Consider the following 20034-nt stretch of genomic DNA (forward strand, 5'->3'; position numbering starts at 1 on the left):
TGGCCAGCTAAGCATTACAGCCCAAGCCTGACCCTTACTTGAAAAGTCTTTACTGGTTTTGTCTGTATTGTCTAGATGTACATTGAGATTGAGGGAGGCTAGTAAGTGTAGAAGTTGATGATGTATTGAATAAATAAATCAGCCATCTCCAAAATGATGCATGTTCAAAGACAGACAAAAACATCAAGATAAGATCAAACCAGACTCGCAGCAACAGCTGACACAACATGGCAACCTAGAACGAGCCAGGGCCCATGGTGTCAGCAGTCGGATCTAGAGGCTGGTTGTACTGCTTGCGGAATCCGAACTCGAAGTACTGAATCGCAGTGATGAGTTGGGGTTCGGTATGATTTACCTGCCGCCCTGGAGGCATACCAATAAGGAGGGATGACGCTCCGACCTCAACATTGCCTTTATCGAGGTTATATCGTGCAGGAACCCAAAATTGCGGCTCCCGGGGAGTGCCCACCACTTGCTCACGACCCGGAGCAAACTCTACCAAACATGCCTGGCCAGAGTCCGGGTCAGTCCACGTCAGGGGACTTTTGAGGCGTACAATCGGCATTCTGACCACCTGGCGCGTGTCTCGTCGGACCGTAACGACAAATCTTCTGAAGGGATCGAGTATGGGGGCAGCCGCGACCACGTAATTACATGCCAGGGCTTCAAAATCGAAGAAATCGATCCCGTTTTCGACGGACAAGCCTGAATTCGGGTCATACGCCCACTTCTGGACTTGGATTATCCACGGCCCGCCCTCTTCCTGCCGTGTGACTATTGCAAAGGCGATCTCATCTCGCCGATCCCTAACAACAATCCGAGAGTACCCTTCAATTGTTTTGACCTTGACGGTTCGACGAACATGGCCATCAAGGCCATCAATAAACCGAGTCTCGCACTCATTGTCAAGGTCCTGTATTCCTTGTCGCGTCATCATTATTACCTCGCGGCCGCCGAGCCGAATCATCCGGGAGCAGAGGTTCTCGAAACAAGTGTCACTATCAAATGGAAGGGTAGAGAGCCGGTCATTCGTCCGAGCATCATGCACATGAACCTCCCGTTTGGTTAGTCCAAGGCGGTAGATCTTGTTTTAACCAACCAGAAGACCCATGTTCCATCCAGCGTGGTTCCAGGCATCTCGTGCATAGTGTGTCGGCGTAAACCATAGTTCTCGTCCTGTCTTGGAGTCAAGCATATATTCCCTTGAGAATCCACAATCAGTCAGCAGCGATATCAACAATACTATAGAAAGAAAAACGTACATATATTCTGGCTCTTCATAGCGGGACCGGATGCGTGTGGAATTTGGTAGCACTTTTCTCAATTTGGCCAAATGCCCTCGGCACCGTATAACGACGAATAGAGTCTCCATCTCCGACATAATGTCGATGAGCATTACCTCGCCATGGGGAAGTCTGAAATCCACCTCATGCGGGGGATACTGGGATCGCTCATGATCATCTTGGTACCCTGTCCATTGCGAGAATAATTTGCCCTTATGATACCATGCAACGGCTTTTTCAGAGCAGCACCAGATCTCTTGCGTGTCACCGTACAGTGAGCTCAATGCCTGGCCAGATAGCCATTTATCAGTGCGAGCCTTCTCATATGCTAGGAATAATGTTAGTTCATATTCTCCTAAGGAAACTACTTTGGGGACTTACCGCAGTTGTGACACTCCTATATCTGGTAAGGCTGGGGGTTTTCGTTGGGGAATTTGTTCATAAAACGATGCCATTCTTGCGGAAAGTGCTGTACAACGCCGGCGGCTGCAATCCAATCCAGCACGGTCAGCCTCCATTTCTTGCTGACGAGTTGAGCAGAGGCCAGATCGTAGATGGAGAGATACTTCAGTATTTCGCCTGCACAGTCACAGTTTAACTTCTCGAGTGGATCTATTCTAGAGATGTTGGACACTGTTGTGATTCTTTTGGCACTGGCAAAAGAGCAAGAATACTGTATGAGTTAAAGAGATCAAGTGGGTTTTTCCTGGAAGAATGACGGCTGTTATATAGATTGCTCACTAGGTCACAATGCATACATCCGTCCATGTCCATGGGGCATGTGTCTCTAAGAGAATGGCCATAACGAAGGTATGAAAGCCTCGAAAGAGCTAGTATAATGGGTCGATCCACTTTCGAAAGAAGAGTTCACAAAGCGAGCTAAAGACAAAGCTAGAGAGGAGCAGACTTGAAAGCATCCTTTTCATCAGCTTTGCGCTGTCCTGACAAGGTGCCTTTTGTCCAGTATGGTAGTTGTTTGTAAACATTGGGAGCAAAGGCTCAACAGGCAGCTGCATTCAAAGGCACAGTAAGCCTAAGCTCATGCTCCTGAAAGCAACGACTATCTTTCAGATAGGTCTTTGTCTGGTTCATTGATCGGCGATTCTTTGCCTGACGCTGACGCCTTTTGAAGTAGGTGACCGGAGAGCAAGAGGTGAGGCGTGGTTTCTTTTTTTGGTGGTACTAGGTAGTCACGTGTGTCGGGCCTATCAGTGGGCATGACCTTAGGAAACAAGAGCAATCCCATCAAGACTGGAGAAGTGTCTGACATTGAACAGTTGGTTTGGAGGTCCATTGCGGGTTGTTGATTCCTGATAGGAGTGGTTGAGCAAGCTTCTTACGGCATGGAGGAACCTGAGACATGTCAGTGATAGAAGTAGAGTCGATATCCAGTCCATTAATAGCCGAGATGAAAGTGTCTATCAAACATATCCAATTGCTGTTTTATTTACTCCTCATCATCTTCCATGTCCTCATCCTCGTCCTCGTCCTCATCATCATCGCCTTCCCCCTCATCCTCGTCGTCCTCTTCATCATCGTCGTTAAACTCAACGCCCATCTCGCCTGTAACATCCCACCGGTCTCCCTTTGCGGCAGCACTGACATACTTGACGAACTTGAGCGTCCCGCTATCCCGTAGCACAATGCTAAGTCTGTTCCAGCCAGCAGCTGTGCTGAAAAGAATTCCGTCATCTTCGTCGTCCGCAGCAGATTGGTAGATTGCCGGGTCCGCGGCACCGGACTTTTCCTCCTCGTCGTCGCCGGCCATGTAAATCTCGTAACCGCCGACGTGGACTTCGTCATCGGAGGAGGAGTTGGGCTCGGTCTTTCCCTTCTTGCCGCTAGTCTTCTTAGAGGAGCTTCCCTTGGAGGCGCCGTTCGCGTCACCGTCCTCAGCGGCCTCGTCTTCGTCTTCGGGCTCTTCCTTCTCCCAACCCGATGTTGGGGTCAGGCAGAGAGTAAATTCAAGGCGGGGCTCTTCGCCAACATAGCTGTTGGCAAGGGTGTAGTCCTGGCCACGACGGAAGCGTCGCGCAAGGAGGTTGTAGCTCGTAATACGGTCCGAGCCTGTGATGAGCGAAAGCCATTTCCGGAATGGCTTGGAGGGAAAGAGGTCGTTGAGGAGTTCTTGAACGGGTGTTTTTGAGGTACCAGCTTCCGCGGAGTGTTGCTGGTAGAGGTAGCGGTGCTTGTGGGGTGGCCGGGCGACGGTCCAGTCTGTTGACGATTGAATCTCGTCGGATGATGCTGGGAGATTTTTCTTCTCCTGCTCTTCGATGTAGGCGCGGACCTTGGCGGCGTACTTCTTGGAGAGGAAATGTTCGAGGTTGAGGGAGGAGTCGTTGAGGAAGGCATCGGACATTTCCTCTGCAATCTCGGGAGTGAGGTATGAAGGGGCAATGTATTTAACAAGGAAGTCCAGATCGGACTCAGTGAAGATGGCGGCGGGTTCTTCCTCTTTGGCCTTACCCTTGCCTTTGACGTCCTCGTTGACCTCTTCTTGTGGTTCCACCTCGCAGACGACGGTCTTCGGCTGGGGAAGGTCGTAGATGTCTGCACGGCCCTGAAGCTGAGAAAGACTGCTGCGCTCGGCGAGTTTCTCTTCCAGACCCTCCTCGTAGCCATCTTCTCCTTTTTGCGGGATATGAAACCATCCACTGATGGCCATTCGCACGCGCTTCTTAGACTTGTCCTCATTTTCCGCCGGGTGGTAGACCTCCTCAACGTCGTGGAAACTCTCTCCGGGCTGGACAGTAAAGAAGCTCAGCTGGTTGAAAGCCGGCGGAATGCTAAGAGAGAAGTCCGGGCTAGGAACCTTGACGTCCTCGCCCTTGGCATCCTTCTTCGTCGCTGTAGGGTACAGGCGCAGAGCACCACCCCATTCCGCTTGCCAAGGAGTGTCGGGGTCGGTCAGGTAAAGAATGTAGCTAAGCCGTCTGCTTCCAATGACATCGTCGTGGCAGAGAAGGTGGCACCCCTCGTTGTAGATGTTGATAGCCATGTCGGTCTTCTGCCCGCTCAGCTTGCCCGAGCCGGTGACGGAGGAGAGGAATTCACGGAATCGCGCGGAGTAAAGTGCATCGCGAAGCTTGAGAATCGATGGCAATCGCGACAATGACCCATCGTCTAATCCATCCAAGTTGGCGAGATCTCCGGACTGGAAGATTTTGTAAATATCCGTTTCCTTTTCGGTAAAGTGTAGATGTTCCTGGATTTCGGCGCGGACGGAGCGTAGAAGGGAGTCTTCGATCAGGGGGTGGATGACGCCGTGTAGATACCTAAACAATCAGCAACGCAGCGCATACGAGCAATTGGTAAACGCACGGCTGAGACTCGGCATATGACTTGGTATAGTCCTGTTGTACGGATGGTTCAAAGAGACCGTCGCGGAAGCGCAATGCAACTTCCTCGCTAGACAGCGCTCTCTTCTTGGTATCCGGCTGGCCACTGCCACCGGCCGATTCGCTGCTGTTGGTCTTGCGCTTCATTTTGCTTTGGGGTGTGATCAGCTTGATGGAGGAGAGTTTCAAAAAATTTTGGCTGTTAATTCCCGGGCGACGGTCACGTGAGCGATCAGGCCATGCTCAGGCCATTGCGTAGAATCCAGATTATCTACGAGGGCTCCCAATATTCTTAGAGTTTCCCTCCTAGAGTAGATACAATAAAATCCCCCCTTCGACCGACCTTCGTGATCAAAACATGATGTTGTATCGAGCCTCGAGCCCTATCTATAGAATCGCGGAGATATACCGCGATTGCGCTATCGGAGGCACGATAAGCACTCCGGGCTCCAGCCACCCTCATCACAGCAGCCTAGAAGCTCCTTTTATTGCGTCCGGAGCTGTGGTCGCCTATATTATGGCTTGCCGATAACTCTCACCTGCAACATCTTGCATATCTGAACTTACCCGAATTCAGCCCATCATTCTGCCGCACCTGCAGCTTCAAACGCCGCGATGGATCAACGTCATAGCCTCAGCCCGGTCAGCACCACAATCGCCGCCGAGCCAACCATCAACAGGCCGAGCCCAGACGCTGCACAGCCAAATACAGTCTCAACGATTCAAGCGGATCAAGGCAATGATCCTCCACGTCCTGGAACACCCCCTCAGCCGCCTTATTCGCCTGTAACGCCTGAGCTCGCCCATCTTACGCCGTTCCAGTACCCCTCTAATGCAAACGGGACGACACACCCCATAATCCCGCCTGCTATTCCACCAGCTACGTCGCCCTCACCTACATCACAAGTCCCTCCAGCTCCATACAAGGCAGACCTCATGTCTCTTCCTCCACCAACACCTCCCACCTTTGCCGCTCAACCGCCGCCCGTCCCGATCTCCGAAAGCTCGAACCCTGATGCAATTGCACTGCGCTCGGCAATCTCTATCCTTCAACTTCAGAAGCAGCAAAGCTTACGGGATATCCAGACACTGGAGAGAATGAAAGATGCCGCTGCGGCGGATCCGGAGAAGTTTGTCCGTGAGCTTGTGGACGGGAAACTGACGAGGAAGGAGCAAGGTGGGTTTATCGACTTCAATCATGAGGAGGAGAACCATGATGAGGATATGCAAATGAATGATTCTGGGTCGCAAAATGAGCCGGCATTGGGAACGCTTCCTGCCGCTCAGAACGTCGTCCGCATGCCGCCTATCAACTGGGCGAAGTATCAGGTTGTCGGAGAGAGCTTGGATAAGATGCACGAGGAACAACTTCGTCGTCCCTCTCTTGGTGAGCCGCGACGAGATGAGGCGCAGGTGCCGACATCGACTCCAGCACCAGCGCCAGAGTATCATTTGGCAATGCCTTACCAGCCACTAATAGACAAGCTGGAGAGCCCAACCAAAGCGAAAAGCATTAGCAAAAGCAAGAACGCATGAGGCCTTTATAGTCATCGATAGCTATTATGCATGTTACAATAATGAGGGCGCGCTACTTAGGGACATGATCGCAACCTCGTTCAACATGCTCGAACCCGTTCCATGAGGACCCGCGAGGTCACAAGCAGCCGCCTCAGTCATCAGAGATATCAAAATATCGCCGAAACTCTTGTACAAGAATAATAGACGCCTCTTCATTTCCCGCCACTTGCTGAAGCCTCCCAGTCGACATGAATATATTCAACCGTTGCTTGTCTTCTTCGTCGAGAATATAGGTGCGCCCTTGATGTTTGAATCCGGCAAAATCGAGGTCCTTCTCGTTACGTGGCACTCCTTTCGACATAAACATCTGATTGCCGCTTGCCAGATTCGCCGGGGTCTCGGCAAATTTACTTCGCTTTACGCTCTCGCTCTCTCCTCTCTTCAGCCTATTCATAGCCCAATCGCTCTTCGGCTGCAGCTGCAGAACCCGCCTACGAAGGTCATCCTGATGCCTCAGACGTGCTGCCTTTCTTTCATGGTCGACATTGCTCGGCCGGTGAGCCTTGACCCACGCCTGCGCGGATGGCGAGTGAGGTGCACATCGCATGAGGATGGCACTGATTGCTTCATTCGAGAGAGGGGCGTAGTTCTCTGTTTTTTGTTTCGGTATATCTTGTTGTTGCCCTTGTGGCTGCGGATACGGCTTGGACTGGGCGTTCTCGTCTGCATTCCCATTTCCACTCCCAACATCCTATCCAGAGATTGTCAGTTTGACCATGTCTTCCTCGCATTCGGCCCCCTCAAAGAGTCATTTCGCGGTCTGTATACTAGGTCATATGTAGAGATCTGAGAACTCACGTCGTTGTCATCCTCATCAATATCAACATCTTCATCCCCATCTCCATCTTCACCTTCACACCCGCATCCTTGAAAACAAGTCCCAAGACTCGCGTCATCATCCTCTTCCTCAGACGAAGTACTGCTAGGGCTAGATCTCAGACTGCGCGTGTGCTCACTATCGTAGCTAGAGTCCCTATCAGGGCTAAAGGGCGCAGCCAACTCCTTCTCCCTGCAGGCGTTATACCCATCCAGCCTCTCCTGGAACCGCTGCGCGTAGGTCTTGTCATGCTTGTGGAAGCCGTGCTCAAATGCCTGAGCTGGGTTTTGCGTGGCAAAAGGCGCATGACCATAAGCAGAGCCGTAGCTGTAGCCATGACCATATCCATAGCCATAACCAAAGGCCGATGACGAGACCGGCAGCGAGGGAGATGAGGAATATACTGACGTGAAGGGGCGCTTTAGGTGCGGCCTGTCTTGCAGCGGGGGTAGAAATTGAGGCTGCAACGGCGGCTGCAGCTGCGGCTCAGGATAGAAGCCGTAGGTGGTGTCCATTAGCTCTGGGGCAGGTTGAGCTTGGGCTTGGGTGTTGGGGTGAGCTTGAAATTGAGGCGCCATCCTGGTAGACTTGATCCGGACTCGTTTTAGTTCTCGCTTCGATTTTCTTGCGAGAGAGTCGTTCTTGAGTTCAATTTGTCCGGCTGTATTCTCTTGAGAGACAAGAGAAGGACGAAGATATAGTATAGCGTATAACCAGACAATACAGACGGTGTTAGACACGAAAATCCAGTTCAGAAAATAATTCAACAAGTAAAAGAGAGGATTATAAAAAGCCAGTTGTGTTGCAAGTAAGTAAGAAAGTGAAGGATATTCACAGTGTTTGAGACATCTGGGCCTGGACCTGGTGTTGGCTGCTGGGGTTTGGTATTGCATGAATCTAGACTTCATGGGGTAGCTATTTGCTCATTGGAGTTTAATATTTCAAGTCAAATCTGGTTTGCTAAGAGTGCTCTGGTGAATGTGGCATACGATGCGAAGGGCAGGTGTATGATTCTGAGCACGGTTGGGTTGAGGGGAGGAGGGGGCAGGTTTACTTCCTATACTAAAGGGTACGTTGGATTACTGGAGAAGATTGTGGATGAAAAGGTAATTAACGTATGGATCTAAGGTAGTTTTTGCTTTATCTTTGCTGTCTGTTCAAATCAATGCCCTAGCTTCACTTTTCTACAAGCAATATGTATTTTATGAGCAAGTCCCTTCAAAGGACATAGATTGCCTTGTCTATTATGCTATCTTGAAAACTAAAGACAGTTTCATTACTAGACAAGGCAGGACACGGACAAGGAAAGAAACAAAATCTATTCTAGCCGACCCAGAACTGCTCGCTCTGTATATCCATATAACCGATCTATCAACTTTTATATACAAACTCAACATCTCATGCAGCCGCCTTCGAGCCTCTCTTGCGCAGGAAATCCTTCGTAGATTTCCACATCCCTCTAACACCCTTATCAATCTCATACCGTCCGTCATATAGCGGGTAGATCACGACGGCAAAGAAAGCGAAGAACTGCCAGACGATGGCGACAGATACCCAACCTGAGAAGAACGACTTGGTGAAGATGTAGTTCCGGTATAGTGGCATCGGCCATATGACGAAGGTAACTAGAACAATGACGACAAAGACTACCCACGCAATCTTCATCCAGCGGTTCAGTTCTTTAAGAGTCGCTTCATCGAAGGGGTGGCGGACGTCGTCTAGGCTCAGTTCGGACGGAGGAGCTGATGCTGCTCTGGAGGCGGCGATGGGTTTACCGTGGGCACCTGTGTGTTCGGGGTCGGCAGTTGCGGTTGTAACTGACTCGCCAGATCTGGGGGTCTGAATGCCGGTTTTTTCTTTCACTTCTGACTCAGTGATTGTTGCTGTTGACTTGTCAGGGCCATGGAGCTGGGCTTCTTCGGCCAGTTCGATGCGGAGGAAGACGCGCCAGTCGAACTTGTAGGGCTTGTAGAGAGATATCAGGACTGAATAGACAGCTGGAGAGAAGAAGGATCCGATGGCTCCGTAAAGAGCGGGTAAGGGGTTTCCTGTTGTTGTCATGTTCACTGCGCCATATAGGGCATGCGCGGTGCCCAGCCAGATTGCGAGTCCTGTGAAGAAACCTAAAACCGGAGCGAGGATCGCGGCCAGCTTGGTCTGACGGCTCCAGAAGAGAGTAAGGCCAAGAGGTATGATCCCAGGGCAGGAAAGAACGGGTCGGAAGTAACCGAGCCAGGTCATGTTGGCGCCGCCGTAGTTCAAGGCGATTGAGATGCCGGTGATGAATATAGCGTGGATTACCACGGTAATATGACTGGCTTTGAGCAGCTTCCTGTCTGTTGCCTTGGGGTTGAAGTACGTCTTGTAGATGTCGAACGATAGGATACTGCTGACTGCGATCATGGAAGACGACACCGTGCTTGTCAAAGCCATGAACAAGAGGACAAAGAACGCCACAATGCCAGATTTGCCAATGAGAGCTTTGACGAGGAATGGCATCACCAGACCTGTTGATACCTGTGTCTCGGTGATGTCCCCGGGGTAGGTTGGGAATATGGGCGTGAGGTGAAGTGCTCTGGCAGATAGTCCGAGGACCGTTCCTAAGCCCCATGGAATACCGAACACGGCGACTGCGGCGAGGTTGTATGCGGGCACTGTTGAGTTGACCTCGCTAGCAAAAGACTTTTGCCAAAAAGCAGTGTCCTAAATTTGGTTAGCCATAAACCAACCGGGCCCGTTGAAGCCTTACCATAACGACCAGGGCCAGATTTCCGAATTTCAGAGTGAGACCCCAGATGATGGCTCCCTTGGACTTCATCGTGAGCAGTGATCCCTCGTAGTTGTCCTGGATATAGTTCTCGCTGGCCGTGGCCATCACCTTGTCGTATAGGCCGCCCAGTCCGCCGATATGCTCGTTGGTCAGCACGGACAAGGTGAAGTAAATAATGAGAATCAGGGCGACAGCCGTGTGCAGGAAGTCTGTTAAAGAGGTTGCTTTGAGACCACCAACAGCAGTGTACAAAACAACTAAGGCCAATTAGTTTGGACCAGGCTCTATTTGCTGAGTTACTGACCTCCCAAGGGAATCAAGATGGTGGCGGCGACGAAGTGCATGCCCGAAACTCCAGATACTAGCTGCGATCCTGTGAGGATCATGGAAGCGCACCCAAAAACGTTGTTCACCAAGTTCAGGACGATGAATACAATATGTCCAATTGTGCCATAACGCATTTTGATAATCTCAAGGGAAGTATGAGCATAGGGCACTCTGATCTTGGCCATGACTCCAAGCGCAGCCATGAGCGCAATCTGGAAGCAGAGACCTGATCCCCACCACTGGTTCTGTCAGCCTGGCATGACACATGATAAGCAAGAGGACGCACCAAAGGTACTGCCAACCCATATCTGTAACACATGGCGGCGCACAAAACCGTCTCGTTGATCCACATCCATGATGAGAAGACCGCCGATGCTGTCAGTCCTGTCCCGACAGATCTGTTGGCGACCATAAACATCTCCGAGGTCGCAGAATCTTCGGAGAGGTAGGCCTTCTGCACCTTGATAGCAATAAGAATCACCCCGCAGAAGAGAATACCAAGGCCGATAAGCAAGCCATAGGCTGTCCCTTGCGGGACTAGGTCAACCTCAACCGCAGACATGTTGTATCGGTTAGAGATACCCCCACAAAGATCGAGCGTCTGGCAAGTTCAACAAACTCCATGGGTGGCGGAGGAAAGGCCCATTTATATTGACTAGAGATCATAGTCACTGATTCAGCTTTTCGCCTCTGATGGGACTCCAACTGCCTTCGCAAGTAGTTTGGCAGCTGTCACGCAGTATGAGATCGATATCGCGTTATGCAGGACCCGGCCGAGAAACAGGTAGCTTCTAGAGAAACAGGAATAGCTCAAGGTCTATTCGCCGCGATAGTTGCTTCAGTGGATACATGGTTGCTAACAATGTTTGAGATTGGCCGTAGAAAAGGTGTGTTGAGGTGAGCAATGGAGGGAAGGGATTGCGTGCCAGGAGAGCGCTATGGCGAACACGCCAATCAGCAACCCGGCATTCTCCCTCGGAGAAAGCAGTTTGGAGCAACATGTATTGGCCTTTCAGCTTATTTTGAAGCCGTTAAGATGAAAATAGACTGCGAATTCTTCTGGTGTCATAATATTGACCCTAGGACGTGGTCAGCATCGCTTCATAGTATTGGCGACAACATAGAAGGCCCAGTAATCTTACAGCCACGCAAGGAAATCGGCAAGAGGCCAAGCTCAACATGCGGAGAACAAGCATAACCAAGACCACCGTCTCTGAAGCTTCCTTCCAGCTCAAGAAACCCTCCAGCTTGGCCAATCAACTTGGCATACAGATCACCATGATAGCGTCATAGCGATGAGTGCTATAAAAGGGTCGACATAGACGTAGATACATCGAAACGCGTAGGCGTCAGTTCTTTGGCTCTTATCAACAACAGAATGAAGAAAGTAAAATCAAGGGATATATGCAACCCTGGAGGCTGAGCAAATTCTAGAGAGGAAGGCGCATCACCTGACTACTACATATATTCGACCACTAGCATCGCCTCATTTCTCTTTCTCTTCACAAACTCATTCAGAATCAACCTTGCCAGTTTCGCTACTTCCAACTTAGAACTTCACTGCCTAAACTAGATAATACTTGAGTATAGCACTTATATCGTTTGCCTGCCGGGTTTGAATGATTCTGTGAAATCAACCAACCCCAGATGACGCCTGTCATCATGGGAAGCTTCTTTTACGCTTGAGAGACTACGTAGAGAAGTCATTATTGACTTGAAAATGGCTTGATGACCCCATAAATAAAGCAAATACTGCTCCCATACATAATACATAGTGGAAATAAACTAATTTAAGCTCATGTTTAGGTGCATACCGATCGAGATAGGGCTAGTAGTACTAGTACTACTCCGCCTGCACTACACCCTGTGGCACATGATACCAGAGCAGAATGCCTCGAACCTCGCGGGTTTCGCCATTGGAGTCCTAAAGAAGCACCCCGTTCAGGGAATTCAAAACCTACACTAAAACTGGAATCTTGAAGTTATCTCACCAAGGGGCCCATGCAGACATGCCAAGTGACTACCAGCACAAAGTCTCCGAATGTCTCCGGTTTAGAGGGAGAGACATAAAAAGCAGCACAACTGACATTGACATCTAGCAAGGTGTTAAACTGTACTTCCTCTTTGACTCAGCAAAATATGGCCAGCGTCGCCTTCCCCGAACTCGCGAAGACTCACATAGTCTCAACATCTCACACTTACGGCTATGTCTACCAAGTCACAACCAACAAATCACTCCCAACAATTCTCTTTCTCCACGGCTTCCCGTCCTCATGCTACGACTGGAGCCATCAGATCAGGTTCTTTATCCAGGAAGGATACGGCATTCTGGCACCGGATCTGTTAGGGTACGGCGATACGTCCAAGCCTACAGCGCTCGAAGCCTACAAAAGCAAGACAATGGCCGCGGAGATCGTCGAACTCCTAGACCATGAAAGCATCGATAAGGTTCACGCAGTAGGTCATGATACGGGATGCACGCTTCTTTCTCGGCTAGCCAACTACTTCCCAGGCCGTCTACTGTCGGTAACATTTCTTGACGTGCCGTACTCGAAGCCAGGGGAACATTTCGATCTACCCGCTGTCAATGCCATAACAAGACAGTTTTTGGGCTTCGAGCGCTTTGGATATTTGGAGTTCTTTGCTAGGCCCGATGCTGGCTCCATTCTTGATCAGCGCTCCGAGTCATTCTTCACTCTCTTCTACCCGGCAGACCCAAGTCTGTGGATAGAGCACGTCGGGCCAACGGGCGCTATAGAGAGATGGCTGCTTCAAGACCGCATGGGCCCTGAAGCTGGATATGTTACTGAAGTTGAACGTCAAACCCACCAGGCCATCATGAGAAATAGGCATGCCTCAGCACTCAGATGGTATCAGGCCCTGGTAGGAAACATCAATGAGCAAGATGAGACCCAAGCTAATCTCGACCTCGTCCTGTCAATGCCCGCCCTCATGGTCTGTCCGCAATCGACAAAGCTGGAGTTACCGGGAGTAGAGGAGCAGATGAAGCTGTTTGCTAAGGACTTCACATTCATGAGAGTAAGTACAACAGGGCATTGGGTACAGTTGGAGGCGCGTGATGAGGTCAACTTCATCTTGAAGGAGTTCTTCGAGAAGAATAGCTGCCTACCATAGCTGACGGGTTATGGAGATCGGAGTATATAGCGTATGCGCCGTGCTGTATATATGCAAATGGAAGCATCTCAGCTCTGTATATTTGCAGCAAGAAAAGCAAAGAAATCACTGATAAGAACGACCAACCAACAAGCAACGATAGATGATATGACTTCACTTCCCCCTCCACCAAAAACCCGTAGACCCCACGCCGCGGTGATCCCCGTAGCCCTGACTGAGCTCTCTTGACGTCATGCCCTCATCAGCCATATATACTTCACGTCTGAGCCTCTATGAAGCAAGATAAGCGATTCAACTACCACATTGACACTGAATACCAAGTCTCAAGTCAAATTACCTACCAACCTGCCTAGCATATCCATTCTTCACAAACAAAGCTACAAACACAACCACAACCAACCACAATGTCAACAACCTCTCAACCCTCCCAGCCCCCCAAACAATCCGCCTACATACAACCCTCAAACCCAGTAACACACAACCCCTCCGAATCCAAAACTACCGAGCAACGCTCCCACCAATACGGCACCGCGCCCGCAACAATAACCCGCGGCGCGTCCTCAACCCCCTCGAACAACTCCAGCCTCAATTCAACTCAGAAAGCAAAGGACGAATCCGGCAAATCCCTACACGCCCACAGTGACGTCGACACAGAGTACGGCGTCGAGCAGCAGCCCAGCGAGGGAGACATCGCGCACGCAGTCGAGGGACACTCACGACACAGAATCCAGGCGGGGGCTCACGCGGGTGCTGTGGGGAGTCCGCAGGGTCCGGGCGCGCCGGCGCGCGGCGAGGGCGTGAGTAACCTGCAGGATTTGGATCGGAAGGCGGAGGAGCATCAGAGGATTCTGGGGGAGAGGGTTGGACGGTCTCCGGAGCCGCCGTATGATGATGGGATGGGTGGAGGCGAGAGTGCTGAGAGGGAGAAGGTGAGGGAGAGGAAGTTGAGGCAAGATCGGGAGTTGCATCCTAAGGATGTGGTGCAGGAGGCGACGGGGGAGCCGGTTGTTGGGAGGTAATTGGGTAATAGGCTGTTTGGGAGATCTGGGATATTGTACTGCCATGAATCGCATTTTTAATAAAGTTTAGACATAAATCGTATTGGGTATCAAGTAAAACTACATGCAGGTTCCAGTAACTCAGCTGTCGGCATCATCGCCCTCTCCAATCGAGACCTTTTTGAGTGATACTTCGGTCTTCAAATCGTGGATACGCTTGGCGAGCTTGCCCTTCAAGATCTGGTTGTTCATCGTCTCCCACTTGGCTGTCTCTGTGCGGATGAGCGCCTCCAATTCAGCGATTTCTTCACGCGACTGCTGTATCTGTCGTTGTTGCTCCAGTTGCTCTTCGTCAAGCTCGTCTTCAGGTGATTCCTCGTCGCCTGAGCCATCGCTTTCGTCTCCCGACGTGTCCGCTCCCGTTTCTTCTGGTACTGGAGTTGACGGCTTGGTGGCCATAGGTGTACCAGCTTGGTATACCCCTGGCGTAGCGGGTGTCTCAACAACCTCGGCCTCGAAAGATGTGCCGTCTGCCCCAGCTGCCAGGGCGGCCTCCATCTCAGCAGCAAGTGTGTCCTCGAGGTCGTCAAACATGCCGTCGACGTCGTCCATAGCCTCTTCCACCTCGCCCTCTGCGTCTTGCTCATCGTCGTACTCGTAGTCGTCATATTCTCCGCTTTGCACGAGCCCCTCCGCACGATCGAGCGACGTCTTGTCCACTAGCTCATAACGGGTTGTAACGGCAGCATCATCCTGAGCGATGAGGTCCTCCACGGCTTTCTCGACCTGCTCAATAGTGCGTGTACTGATGCGGTCCCGGAAGCGCCGCTTCCTCACCCATCGTAGAGGAGGCGCGAGGCCATGAGGGTACTGCAACGTCATGTCATCCACGCGTTGAACATCAGGAGGGAGAGGATAATCCAAGGCTTCGGTTTCCGTGTTGACGAGCCCTAAGACCAAAAGCATCTGACATATATCTGCGGATTTGTACCATCCCCTCCGATCCCAACTTTTCATTCCCTCGATAATGCAAGGCAAGTCCACCAGTGCCGCAGCATACTGCTTGTCCCTAATCTTCAGAATAGCTCGTCGGCCCTCGCGGTTCAATGGTTTGAAGCAAAATTCTCCTCGGTCAAATCGGCGTTCGTTGATCGCGCGACGAAGATATTCGCAGTCCTCGCCGGGTAGCATGCGCAGGATAAACTGTTCCTCGATAGCAGGGTCGATTTCCGTATCGGACGCTTCCGAGTCATAGCCAACACCGACAGGCCTGTTCGGCACGAGACCCTTGTTTTTGATTCGAATCGACTGGAGTCCGGGTTTCTTGGATGGGTTCAACTTAAGTCGCTTCGGTCCGGTTGCCTGTGACGCGCTGGCCGCGGAAGGCTCTTCCGGAACAGCCTCATCTGCTGGTCGTTTCTTTTTCTTGATTGTAATCTTTGGCTTCTTTGGCTTATCTTGTGGTGGTTGGTCTTCAGCTGGCTTCCGAGCGATCTTGAGCGTAAGTTTGCGTTGAGGAGGTGGTGGGCGTTCTGGAGTTGGAGCAGGCGCTGGCTGGCTTTGCGGCGGAGGTTCGGTCTTCTTCTTGCCGAAAGTGAGCTTAAGAGACGGCCGCGGGGCGTCAGACATGTTGGTGAGATGACTACAAGCGTAGTCAGCCTGCTGTCATGTAGAGAGATGTTCGAGTAGGTGGTGAGGTGTGGTTGTCGAGGAGTTGGACCAGGCGGCAGATCAGATGCGAAGGTGTTAATCCTCCCGGGCCTTTGGACCGCTTTCTTCACTAAAACACAAACCACCACCAATTACGCTCTCACCTCTTCACCCTCCCAGTAACTACATCGAGAATATTATTGCTTCCGACTGTGTCCACTTAATCATCTCAGTTGATCACGGGCTACTGAGCCCTTCCTCACCATGTCCGGCGCGAATCTTCACAATGCTCTTCTCCGGCCGCCGATAATCCAGATTCTACGCGCAGCCGGCTTCCACTCTACGCGTCCTTCAGTTCTTGATACCATCGCAGATCTTACCGCGCGATACATAATGCTCCTTGCATCATCAACCGCAGAACACGCCGCAAACGCTCATCCACACGACCCCGTACCTGTGTTAGAGGACGTCTATCAAGCCTTACAAGATGCCGGCGCACTGCGACCACAGTTACGAGAGTGGGAAGAATGGTGGGAGGGGGAGGAAGATATACGGGGGTTGGAAGGGTTTCTTTCGTGGTTTACAGGCCCTGCAAACCGTGAGATTCGACGTATTGCGGGATTCGTGCCCAGCGAAGGCGATATCGTTGATGCTGATTCGCTCGAGAAGGAGGACTATCTTACTTCGCTGAAGAAGAAGCACAGCAAAACGGGGGAGGAGTCTCGATACGCTGGTACAGTACTTGGAAAGAATGCCGAAGAGCATCCGGTACTCATTGAGGGCGGTGCTCCTACCATCCAGGAATGGAGTTCACAAATGCGGTCGCGAGCACCGTATATGGCCGATAGCGACTCATCTGGTGTCAGCAGTGCCCCGAGCAATCTATCAGATACCGAAGGCATGGAGGTGTGAGTTTTTACTCAGCGAGCTCTCTTTTCTCGGAAAGCCCCTTCGGAACAGACGCGACACGGCCATGGACCACGAGAAGCGCAGGCCGACTTCTCACCTAATCTAAATCCGAGATTCGCTCGAGTATACCCCAGTGCATGGACGCATACGGTCCACTGAGCTTCCCAGTACTACTACATCCACACCGGCAGGGCAAACCCAGAATTGTCCTTACGAGTACTCCGGCAGATATTCAGCAAAACGAATACACCAGAGGACAGAGGATGGAGCATGTCGTGCGCAATTGGTAGCGCTGCGCATCAAAGGGCAAAACTGGAGGGGTGGAAGACTGAGGATAAGCATGAACGGATGTCAAGCTACAGAGAAACTTAGACAGGACTGTATCATGTCTACAATGCGAAATGCATAAATAAGCAGATCCAATTCAAATCAAGACGAACGTGCGCTTCTTGGCTGCGGCCTGGCGGTGACATCAAGATCTAACTGCGCCCCCTAAATAAAGTACTTCCCCTCTACAACCACCCCGACCACAAGTCGCCATCATGGTCTACCCCTTTGACCTCCCGATAACTTCCCACCTCGCCCTCCAGACCGTCCTCTCATCCCGTACACATCCCTCCCTTCCGCAGTCTGCAACGACAGCCCGACATGCTCTCCGCCTTGCGCTCAAGGCCCACAACCGCCTACCCCGCGGCCCCCAACGTGACTCTCACCTAACCTCCGTCCTCTCCGCATTGAATGACTACCTCCCGTACGTCGCCGCACTAGCCCAGGGTTTCAACAATGGCAAGCCAATCGATACAACTACATCGGCGACCTTCCCTCACCCCGAAGAAATCGAAGTAACCCAGCGCGCCGAGCTCGAGCCGGAATGGCGCGCAACTCTCGCCCCAAGCTCTCTCCCCCGCCCTTCAACAAACCGCACCCGCGGATCAGGAATTCAGTATGAACTTGCCTTCACACTCACGACATTAGGCTACGTTCTATCCTCTCTTGCGCGGACCGGCGTCACGCGCACACTCTATGCCGCGTCAACTCCGAGCGCGGAGCAGCGCACAGCAGCCGTTCAAACGGCAACCAAGCACCTCCTCCAAGCGAGCACCATACACTCATTCCTATCTTCGTCACCATACTTCACGGCGGGCTCAGAAACAGCTACCGTGCCGGACCTAGCGCCGGCAACGCAAGCGGCACTATCCTCACTCGCATTGGCAGAAGCTACCCTGCTCACGGTGTTAAAGGATGACTCCTACGTCATGGCATGTATCCAAGCTCGGAATCCCAATGATAAAGACTGGATGGTGAGCGCGCCGGAAATCCCCAAGGTCCGCGCGCATCTCTTTGCGCGCTTGTGCATTCGCGCCGCGGAGTACGCCGAGCAAGCTGCTACAGGGCTGGGCTCTGTAGCGGCAGAGGGTCGGAAAACTGGCGTTGACGAGGACATCGTCAAATATGCCCGTGTCCTGGGTCTAGTTGCGCGCGCTAGAGCATGTCGTTTCTTTGGGGTTGATGCGGAGCTTGCGGGGAAGATCGGAGAGGGAATTGCGTGGCTCCGAGCGGCGAAAGGAGCACTGGGACTACGGAGCCAGGGGTCCGCATCTACAGATGAGAGTACGACGAAGAGCAGGGGTTTCTCAAAGCTGAAGCTGGGATTCCGGGAGCGGCGCGAGGAGCGCAAGATGGAGAAAAGTGCGGGCGGCGAGCGCGTCGAGAAGGGAGAGCTAGGGCCTGGAGATAATGCTGGCCGGGAAGAAGAGGGGCGCGTACTTGAGATGCTGGAGACGAAGTGGGTAAGGATGAATGATACGGTAAGTCTAGTACCTCCAGGTCTTGGTGACCTCTTTGCTAATATGAGCCAGATAAACACGCAATTGATCCCCTCTTCAGCAGATTACGTCGCCAATCTGCCCTCAGGGCGCGATGTTTTTCCGGCTCAGCCCCTATATGCTCTTCCTTTTCTAGACGAAGACCATCGGTCCCGGATGCGCGCCCCGCCTACGGAGCTCGAGCTGGGCCCTGGTAGTGATATTGAGGACAGTGATGTTGAGAGCCCGCTTGCGAGAGACACACATGCACCTGGGGCTTTCCCCGAGCGGACCGACAGCGCTTATTACTGATATTCGAGTATGTCTATATTCTACTGTATACCTTGGTCTGATCCATTTCCCGTCCATATAGCGTTGTTTTTGGAAATATGAAAATGTACATGATTGTCAGCAACCACACAGGCTAGCTGTACCTGAACAAATCCTTCGAAGCACACATCGTCTACCTCCCTAGTTCAAAGTAGCATCGCATCTAGAGAGTCGCTTCCGAACAAGCCATCCATAGATAGAAAACGAGAAAATGAAGAAAGGGTACATTGATAGTACATCAACTGCTAAAATCACAATGTCATTGAAAATAATGCACACACAAGAAAAATAAAGAAACCCGGGCTGTCTCTTTGAATCCGGCCTGATCACCCCCGTCTATCTCTGTCGAAAAAGACCTAGACAATCCATCCATCCTCCGTCTATCCATCCTCCCAAATTCCTCCGCAGATATAGATATCCTCGGCGCCTCTTACGTCGACTTCGACGCAAAGTAATTCTTCTCCTCGAAGATATAACCCTTAACCTTCCGCTCGCTCAGCAGCTCAAAGTACTTCTCTGCACGCACATATACACATATTAGCCATTGACCCAAACCACATCTTACCCACCAAACAAATCCCCCTTCAAAGATAGATAGACGTAAGCGTACCCCTCAACTTCCCACATTTCTCCAGATGATTAACACCCTCACGCGCATAGCACTTGCCCAGCTCCTCGCCAACAAGTCTGCTCATCATGCTGCGCACCCATTGCTCGCGGATAATGGCGTCGCGGGCATTGTGGACCGCGACGTTGTCTTCGAAGTCGACGCCCTCGTAGGTCGGGGGAACAGTGGGCTTCTTGGCGAGGAAGGCGGCGGACTCGGGGGTGGGCATTTTGGATGTGATTCCGGTGGTTCGGTGAGCGGAGTTTGGGGGTGCGAGGTGGTAAAGGCGCGGCGGAGCTTCAGTGCTTTGGATTGTCGTTTGCTGGCTATCGCTGAGGCTTCTGCCGGATGCTCGGTGGTGATGGAGATGAATGCAATTGGAGTGTTTTGATTGGGTGGCTGCTTGGCGGTGGAGGATACGGCGGGTTTGAGAGGTAGTAGCGCAGGTCTATCCGAGAGACACGTGACCTGTATAGATGCATCG

General features: G+C 51.7%; 11 protein-coding genes across 11 annotated transcripts; 6 read left to right on the forward strand and 5 right to left on the reverse strand.

Moving 5' to 3' along the window:
• Positions 1-235: 235 nt before the first annotated feature.
• BDW74DRAFT_170663 (F-box protein) lies at positions 236-2064 on the reverse strand (the record flags this gene model as incomplete). The annotated part of the gene is made up of 5 exons (XM_073727201.1): positions 236-913; positions 944-1084; positions 1259-1611; positions 1731-1900; positions 2042-2064. 5 exons carry the CDS (start codon positions 2062-2064, stop codon positions 236-238), a joined length of 1365 nt encoding a protein of 454 aa, XP_073579426.1.
• A 323-nt stretch (positions 2065-2387) lies between these two features.
• On the reverse strand, positions 2388-4890 carry BDW74DRAFT_161394 (oxidative DNA demethylase). The gene is made up of 2 exons (XM_073725773.1): positions 4608-4890; positions 2388-4561 (listed from the first exon to the last, which is right to left on the reverse strand). The coding sequence occupies exons 1-2, from the start codon at positions 4769-4771 to the stop codon at positions 2731-2733; spliced, it is 1995 nt and encodes a 664-aa protein (XP_073579427.1). The 5' UTR covers positions 4772-4890; the 3' UTR covers positions 2388-2730.
• Positions 4891-4962: 72 nt separating this feature from the next.
• On the forward strand, positions 4963-6303 carry BDW74DRAFT_92164 (uncharacterized protein). Its single transcript, XM_073734081.1, has one exon. The coding sequence runs from the start codon at positions 5240-5242 to the stop codon at positions 6158-6160; it is 921 nt and encodes a 306-aa protein (XP_073579428.1). The 5' UTR covers positions 4963-5239; the 3' UTR covers positions 6161-6303.
• BDW74DRAFT_92165 (uncharacterized protein) lies at positions 6304-7080 on the forward strand. The gene has a single exon (XM_073734082.1). It carries the CDS (start codon positions 6447-6449, stop codon positions 6990-6992), a length of 546 nt encoding a protein of 181 aa, XP_073579429.1. The 5' UTR covers positions 6304-6446; the 3' UTR covers positions 6993-7080.
• Positions 7081-8182: 1102 nt separating this feature from the next.
• On the reverse strand, positions 8183-10678 carry BDW74DRAFT_188111 (sodium:solute symporter family protein; the record flags this gene model as incomplete). The annotated part of the gene is made up of 4 exons (XM_073731649.1): positions 8183-9722; positions 9769-10046; positions 10094-10355; positions 10403-10678. 4 exons carry the CDS (start codon positions 10676-10678, stop codon positions 8418-8420), a joined length of 2121 nt encoding a protein of 706 aa, XP_073579430.1. The 3' UTR covers positions 8183-8417.
• Positions 10679-11830: 1152 nt separating this feature from the next.
• BDW74DRAFT_161401 (alpha/beta fold hydrolase) lies at positions 11831-13263 on the forward strand. The gene has a single exon (XM_073725774.1). It carries the CDS (start codon positions 12256-12258, stop codon positions 13249-13251), a length of 996 nt encoding a protein of 331 aa, XP_073579431.1. The 5' UTR covers positions 11831-12255; the 3' UTR covers positions 13252-13263.
• A 291-nt stretch (positions 13264-13554) lies between these two features.
• BDW74DRAFT_92177 (uncharacterized protein) lies at positions 13555-14325 on the forward strand. Its single transcript, XM_073734083.1, has one exon. It carries the CDS (start codon positions 13656-13658, stop codon positions 14268-14270), a length of 615 nt encoding a protein of 204 aa, XP_073579432.1. The 5' UTR covers positions 13555-13655; the 3' UTR covers positions 14271-14325.
• A 65-nt stretch (positions 14326-14390) lies between these two features.
• Positions 14391-15878, reverse strand: BDW74DRAFT_170667 (transcription initiation factor TFIID subunit 7 family protein; the record flags this gene model as incomplete). The annotated part of the gene is made up of 2 exons (XM_073727202.1): positions 14391-15246; positions 15310-15878. 2 exons carry the CDS (start codon positions 15876-15878, stop codon positions 14391-14393), a joined length of 1425 nt encoding a protein of 474 aa, XP_073579433.1.
• A 136-nt stretch (positions 15879-16014) lies between these two features.
• Positions 16015-17232, forward strand: BDW74DRAFT_161403 (Bromodomain associated domain protein). The gene has a single exon (XM_073725775.1). The coding sequence runs from the start codon at positions 16164-16166 to the stop codon at positions 16809-16811; it is 648 nt and encodes a 215-aa protein (XP_073579434.1). The 5' UTR covers positions 16015-16163; the 3' UTR covers positions 16812-17232.
• Positions 17233-17307: 75 nt separating this feature from the next.
• Positions 17308-19034, forward strand: BDW74DRAFT_161404 (pH-signaling protein PalC). The gene is made up of 2 exons (XM_073725776.1): positions 17308-18616; positions 18668-19034. The coding sequence occupies exons 1-2, from the start codon at positions 17351-17353 to the stop codon at positions 18923-18925; spliced, it is 1524 nt and encodes a 507-aa protein (XP_073579435.1). The 5' UTR covers positions 17308-17350; the 3' UTR covers positions 18926-19034.
• Positions 19035-19896, reverse strand: BDW74DRAFT_161405 (putative NADH-ubiquinone oxidoreductase 12 kda subunit). Its single transcript, XM_073725777.1, has 2 exons — positions 19554-19896; positions 19035-19459 (listed from the first exon to the last, which is right to left on the reverse strand). The coding sequence occupies exons 1-2, from the start codon at positions 19777-19779 to the stop codon at positions 19374-19376; spliced, it is 312 nt and encodes a 103-aa protein (XP_073579436.1). The 5' UTR covers positions 19780-19896; the 3' UTR covers positions 19035-19373.
• Between the last annotated feature and the right edge of the window lie 138 nt (positions 19897-20034).

The sequence above is a fragment of the Aspergillus multicolor genome (genome assembly GCF_047715735.1).
Source record: "Aspergillus multicolor strain CBS 133.54 unplaced genomic scaffold BDW74scaffold_36, whole genome shotgun sequence".
Classification (NCBI taxonomy): domain Eukaryota; kingdom Fungi; phylum Ascomycota; class Eurotiomycetes; order Eurotiales; family Aspergillaceae; genus Aspergillus; species Aspergillus multicolor.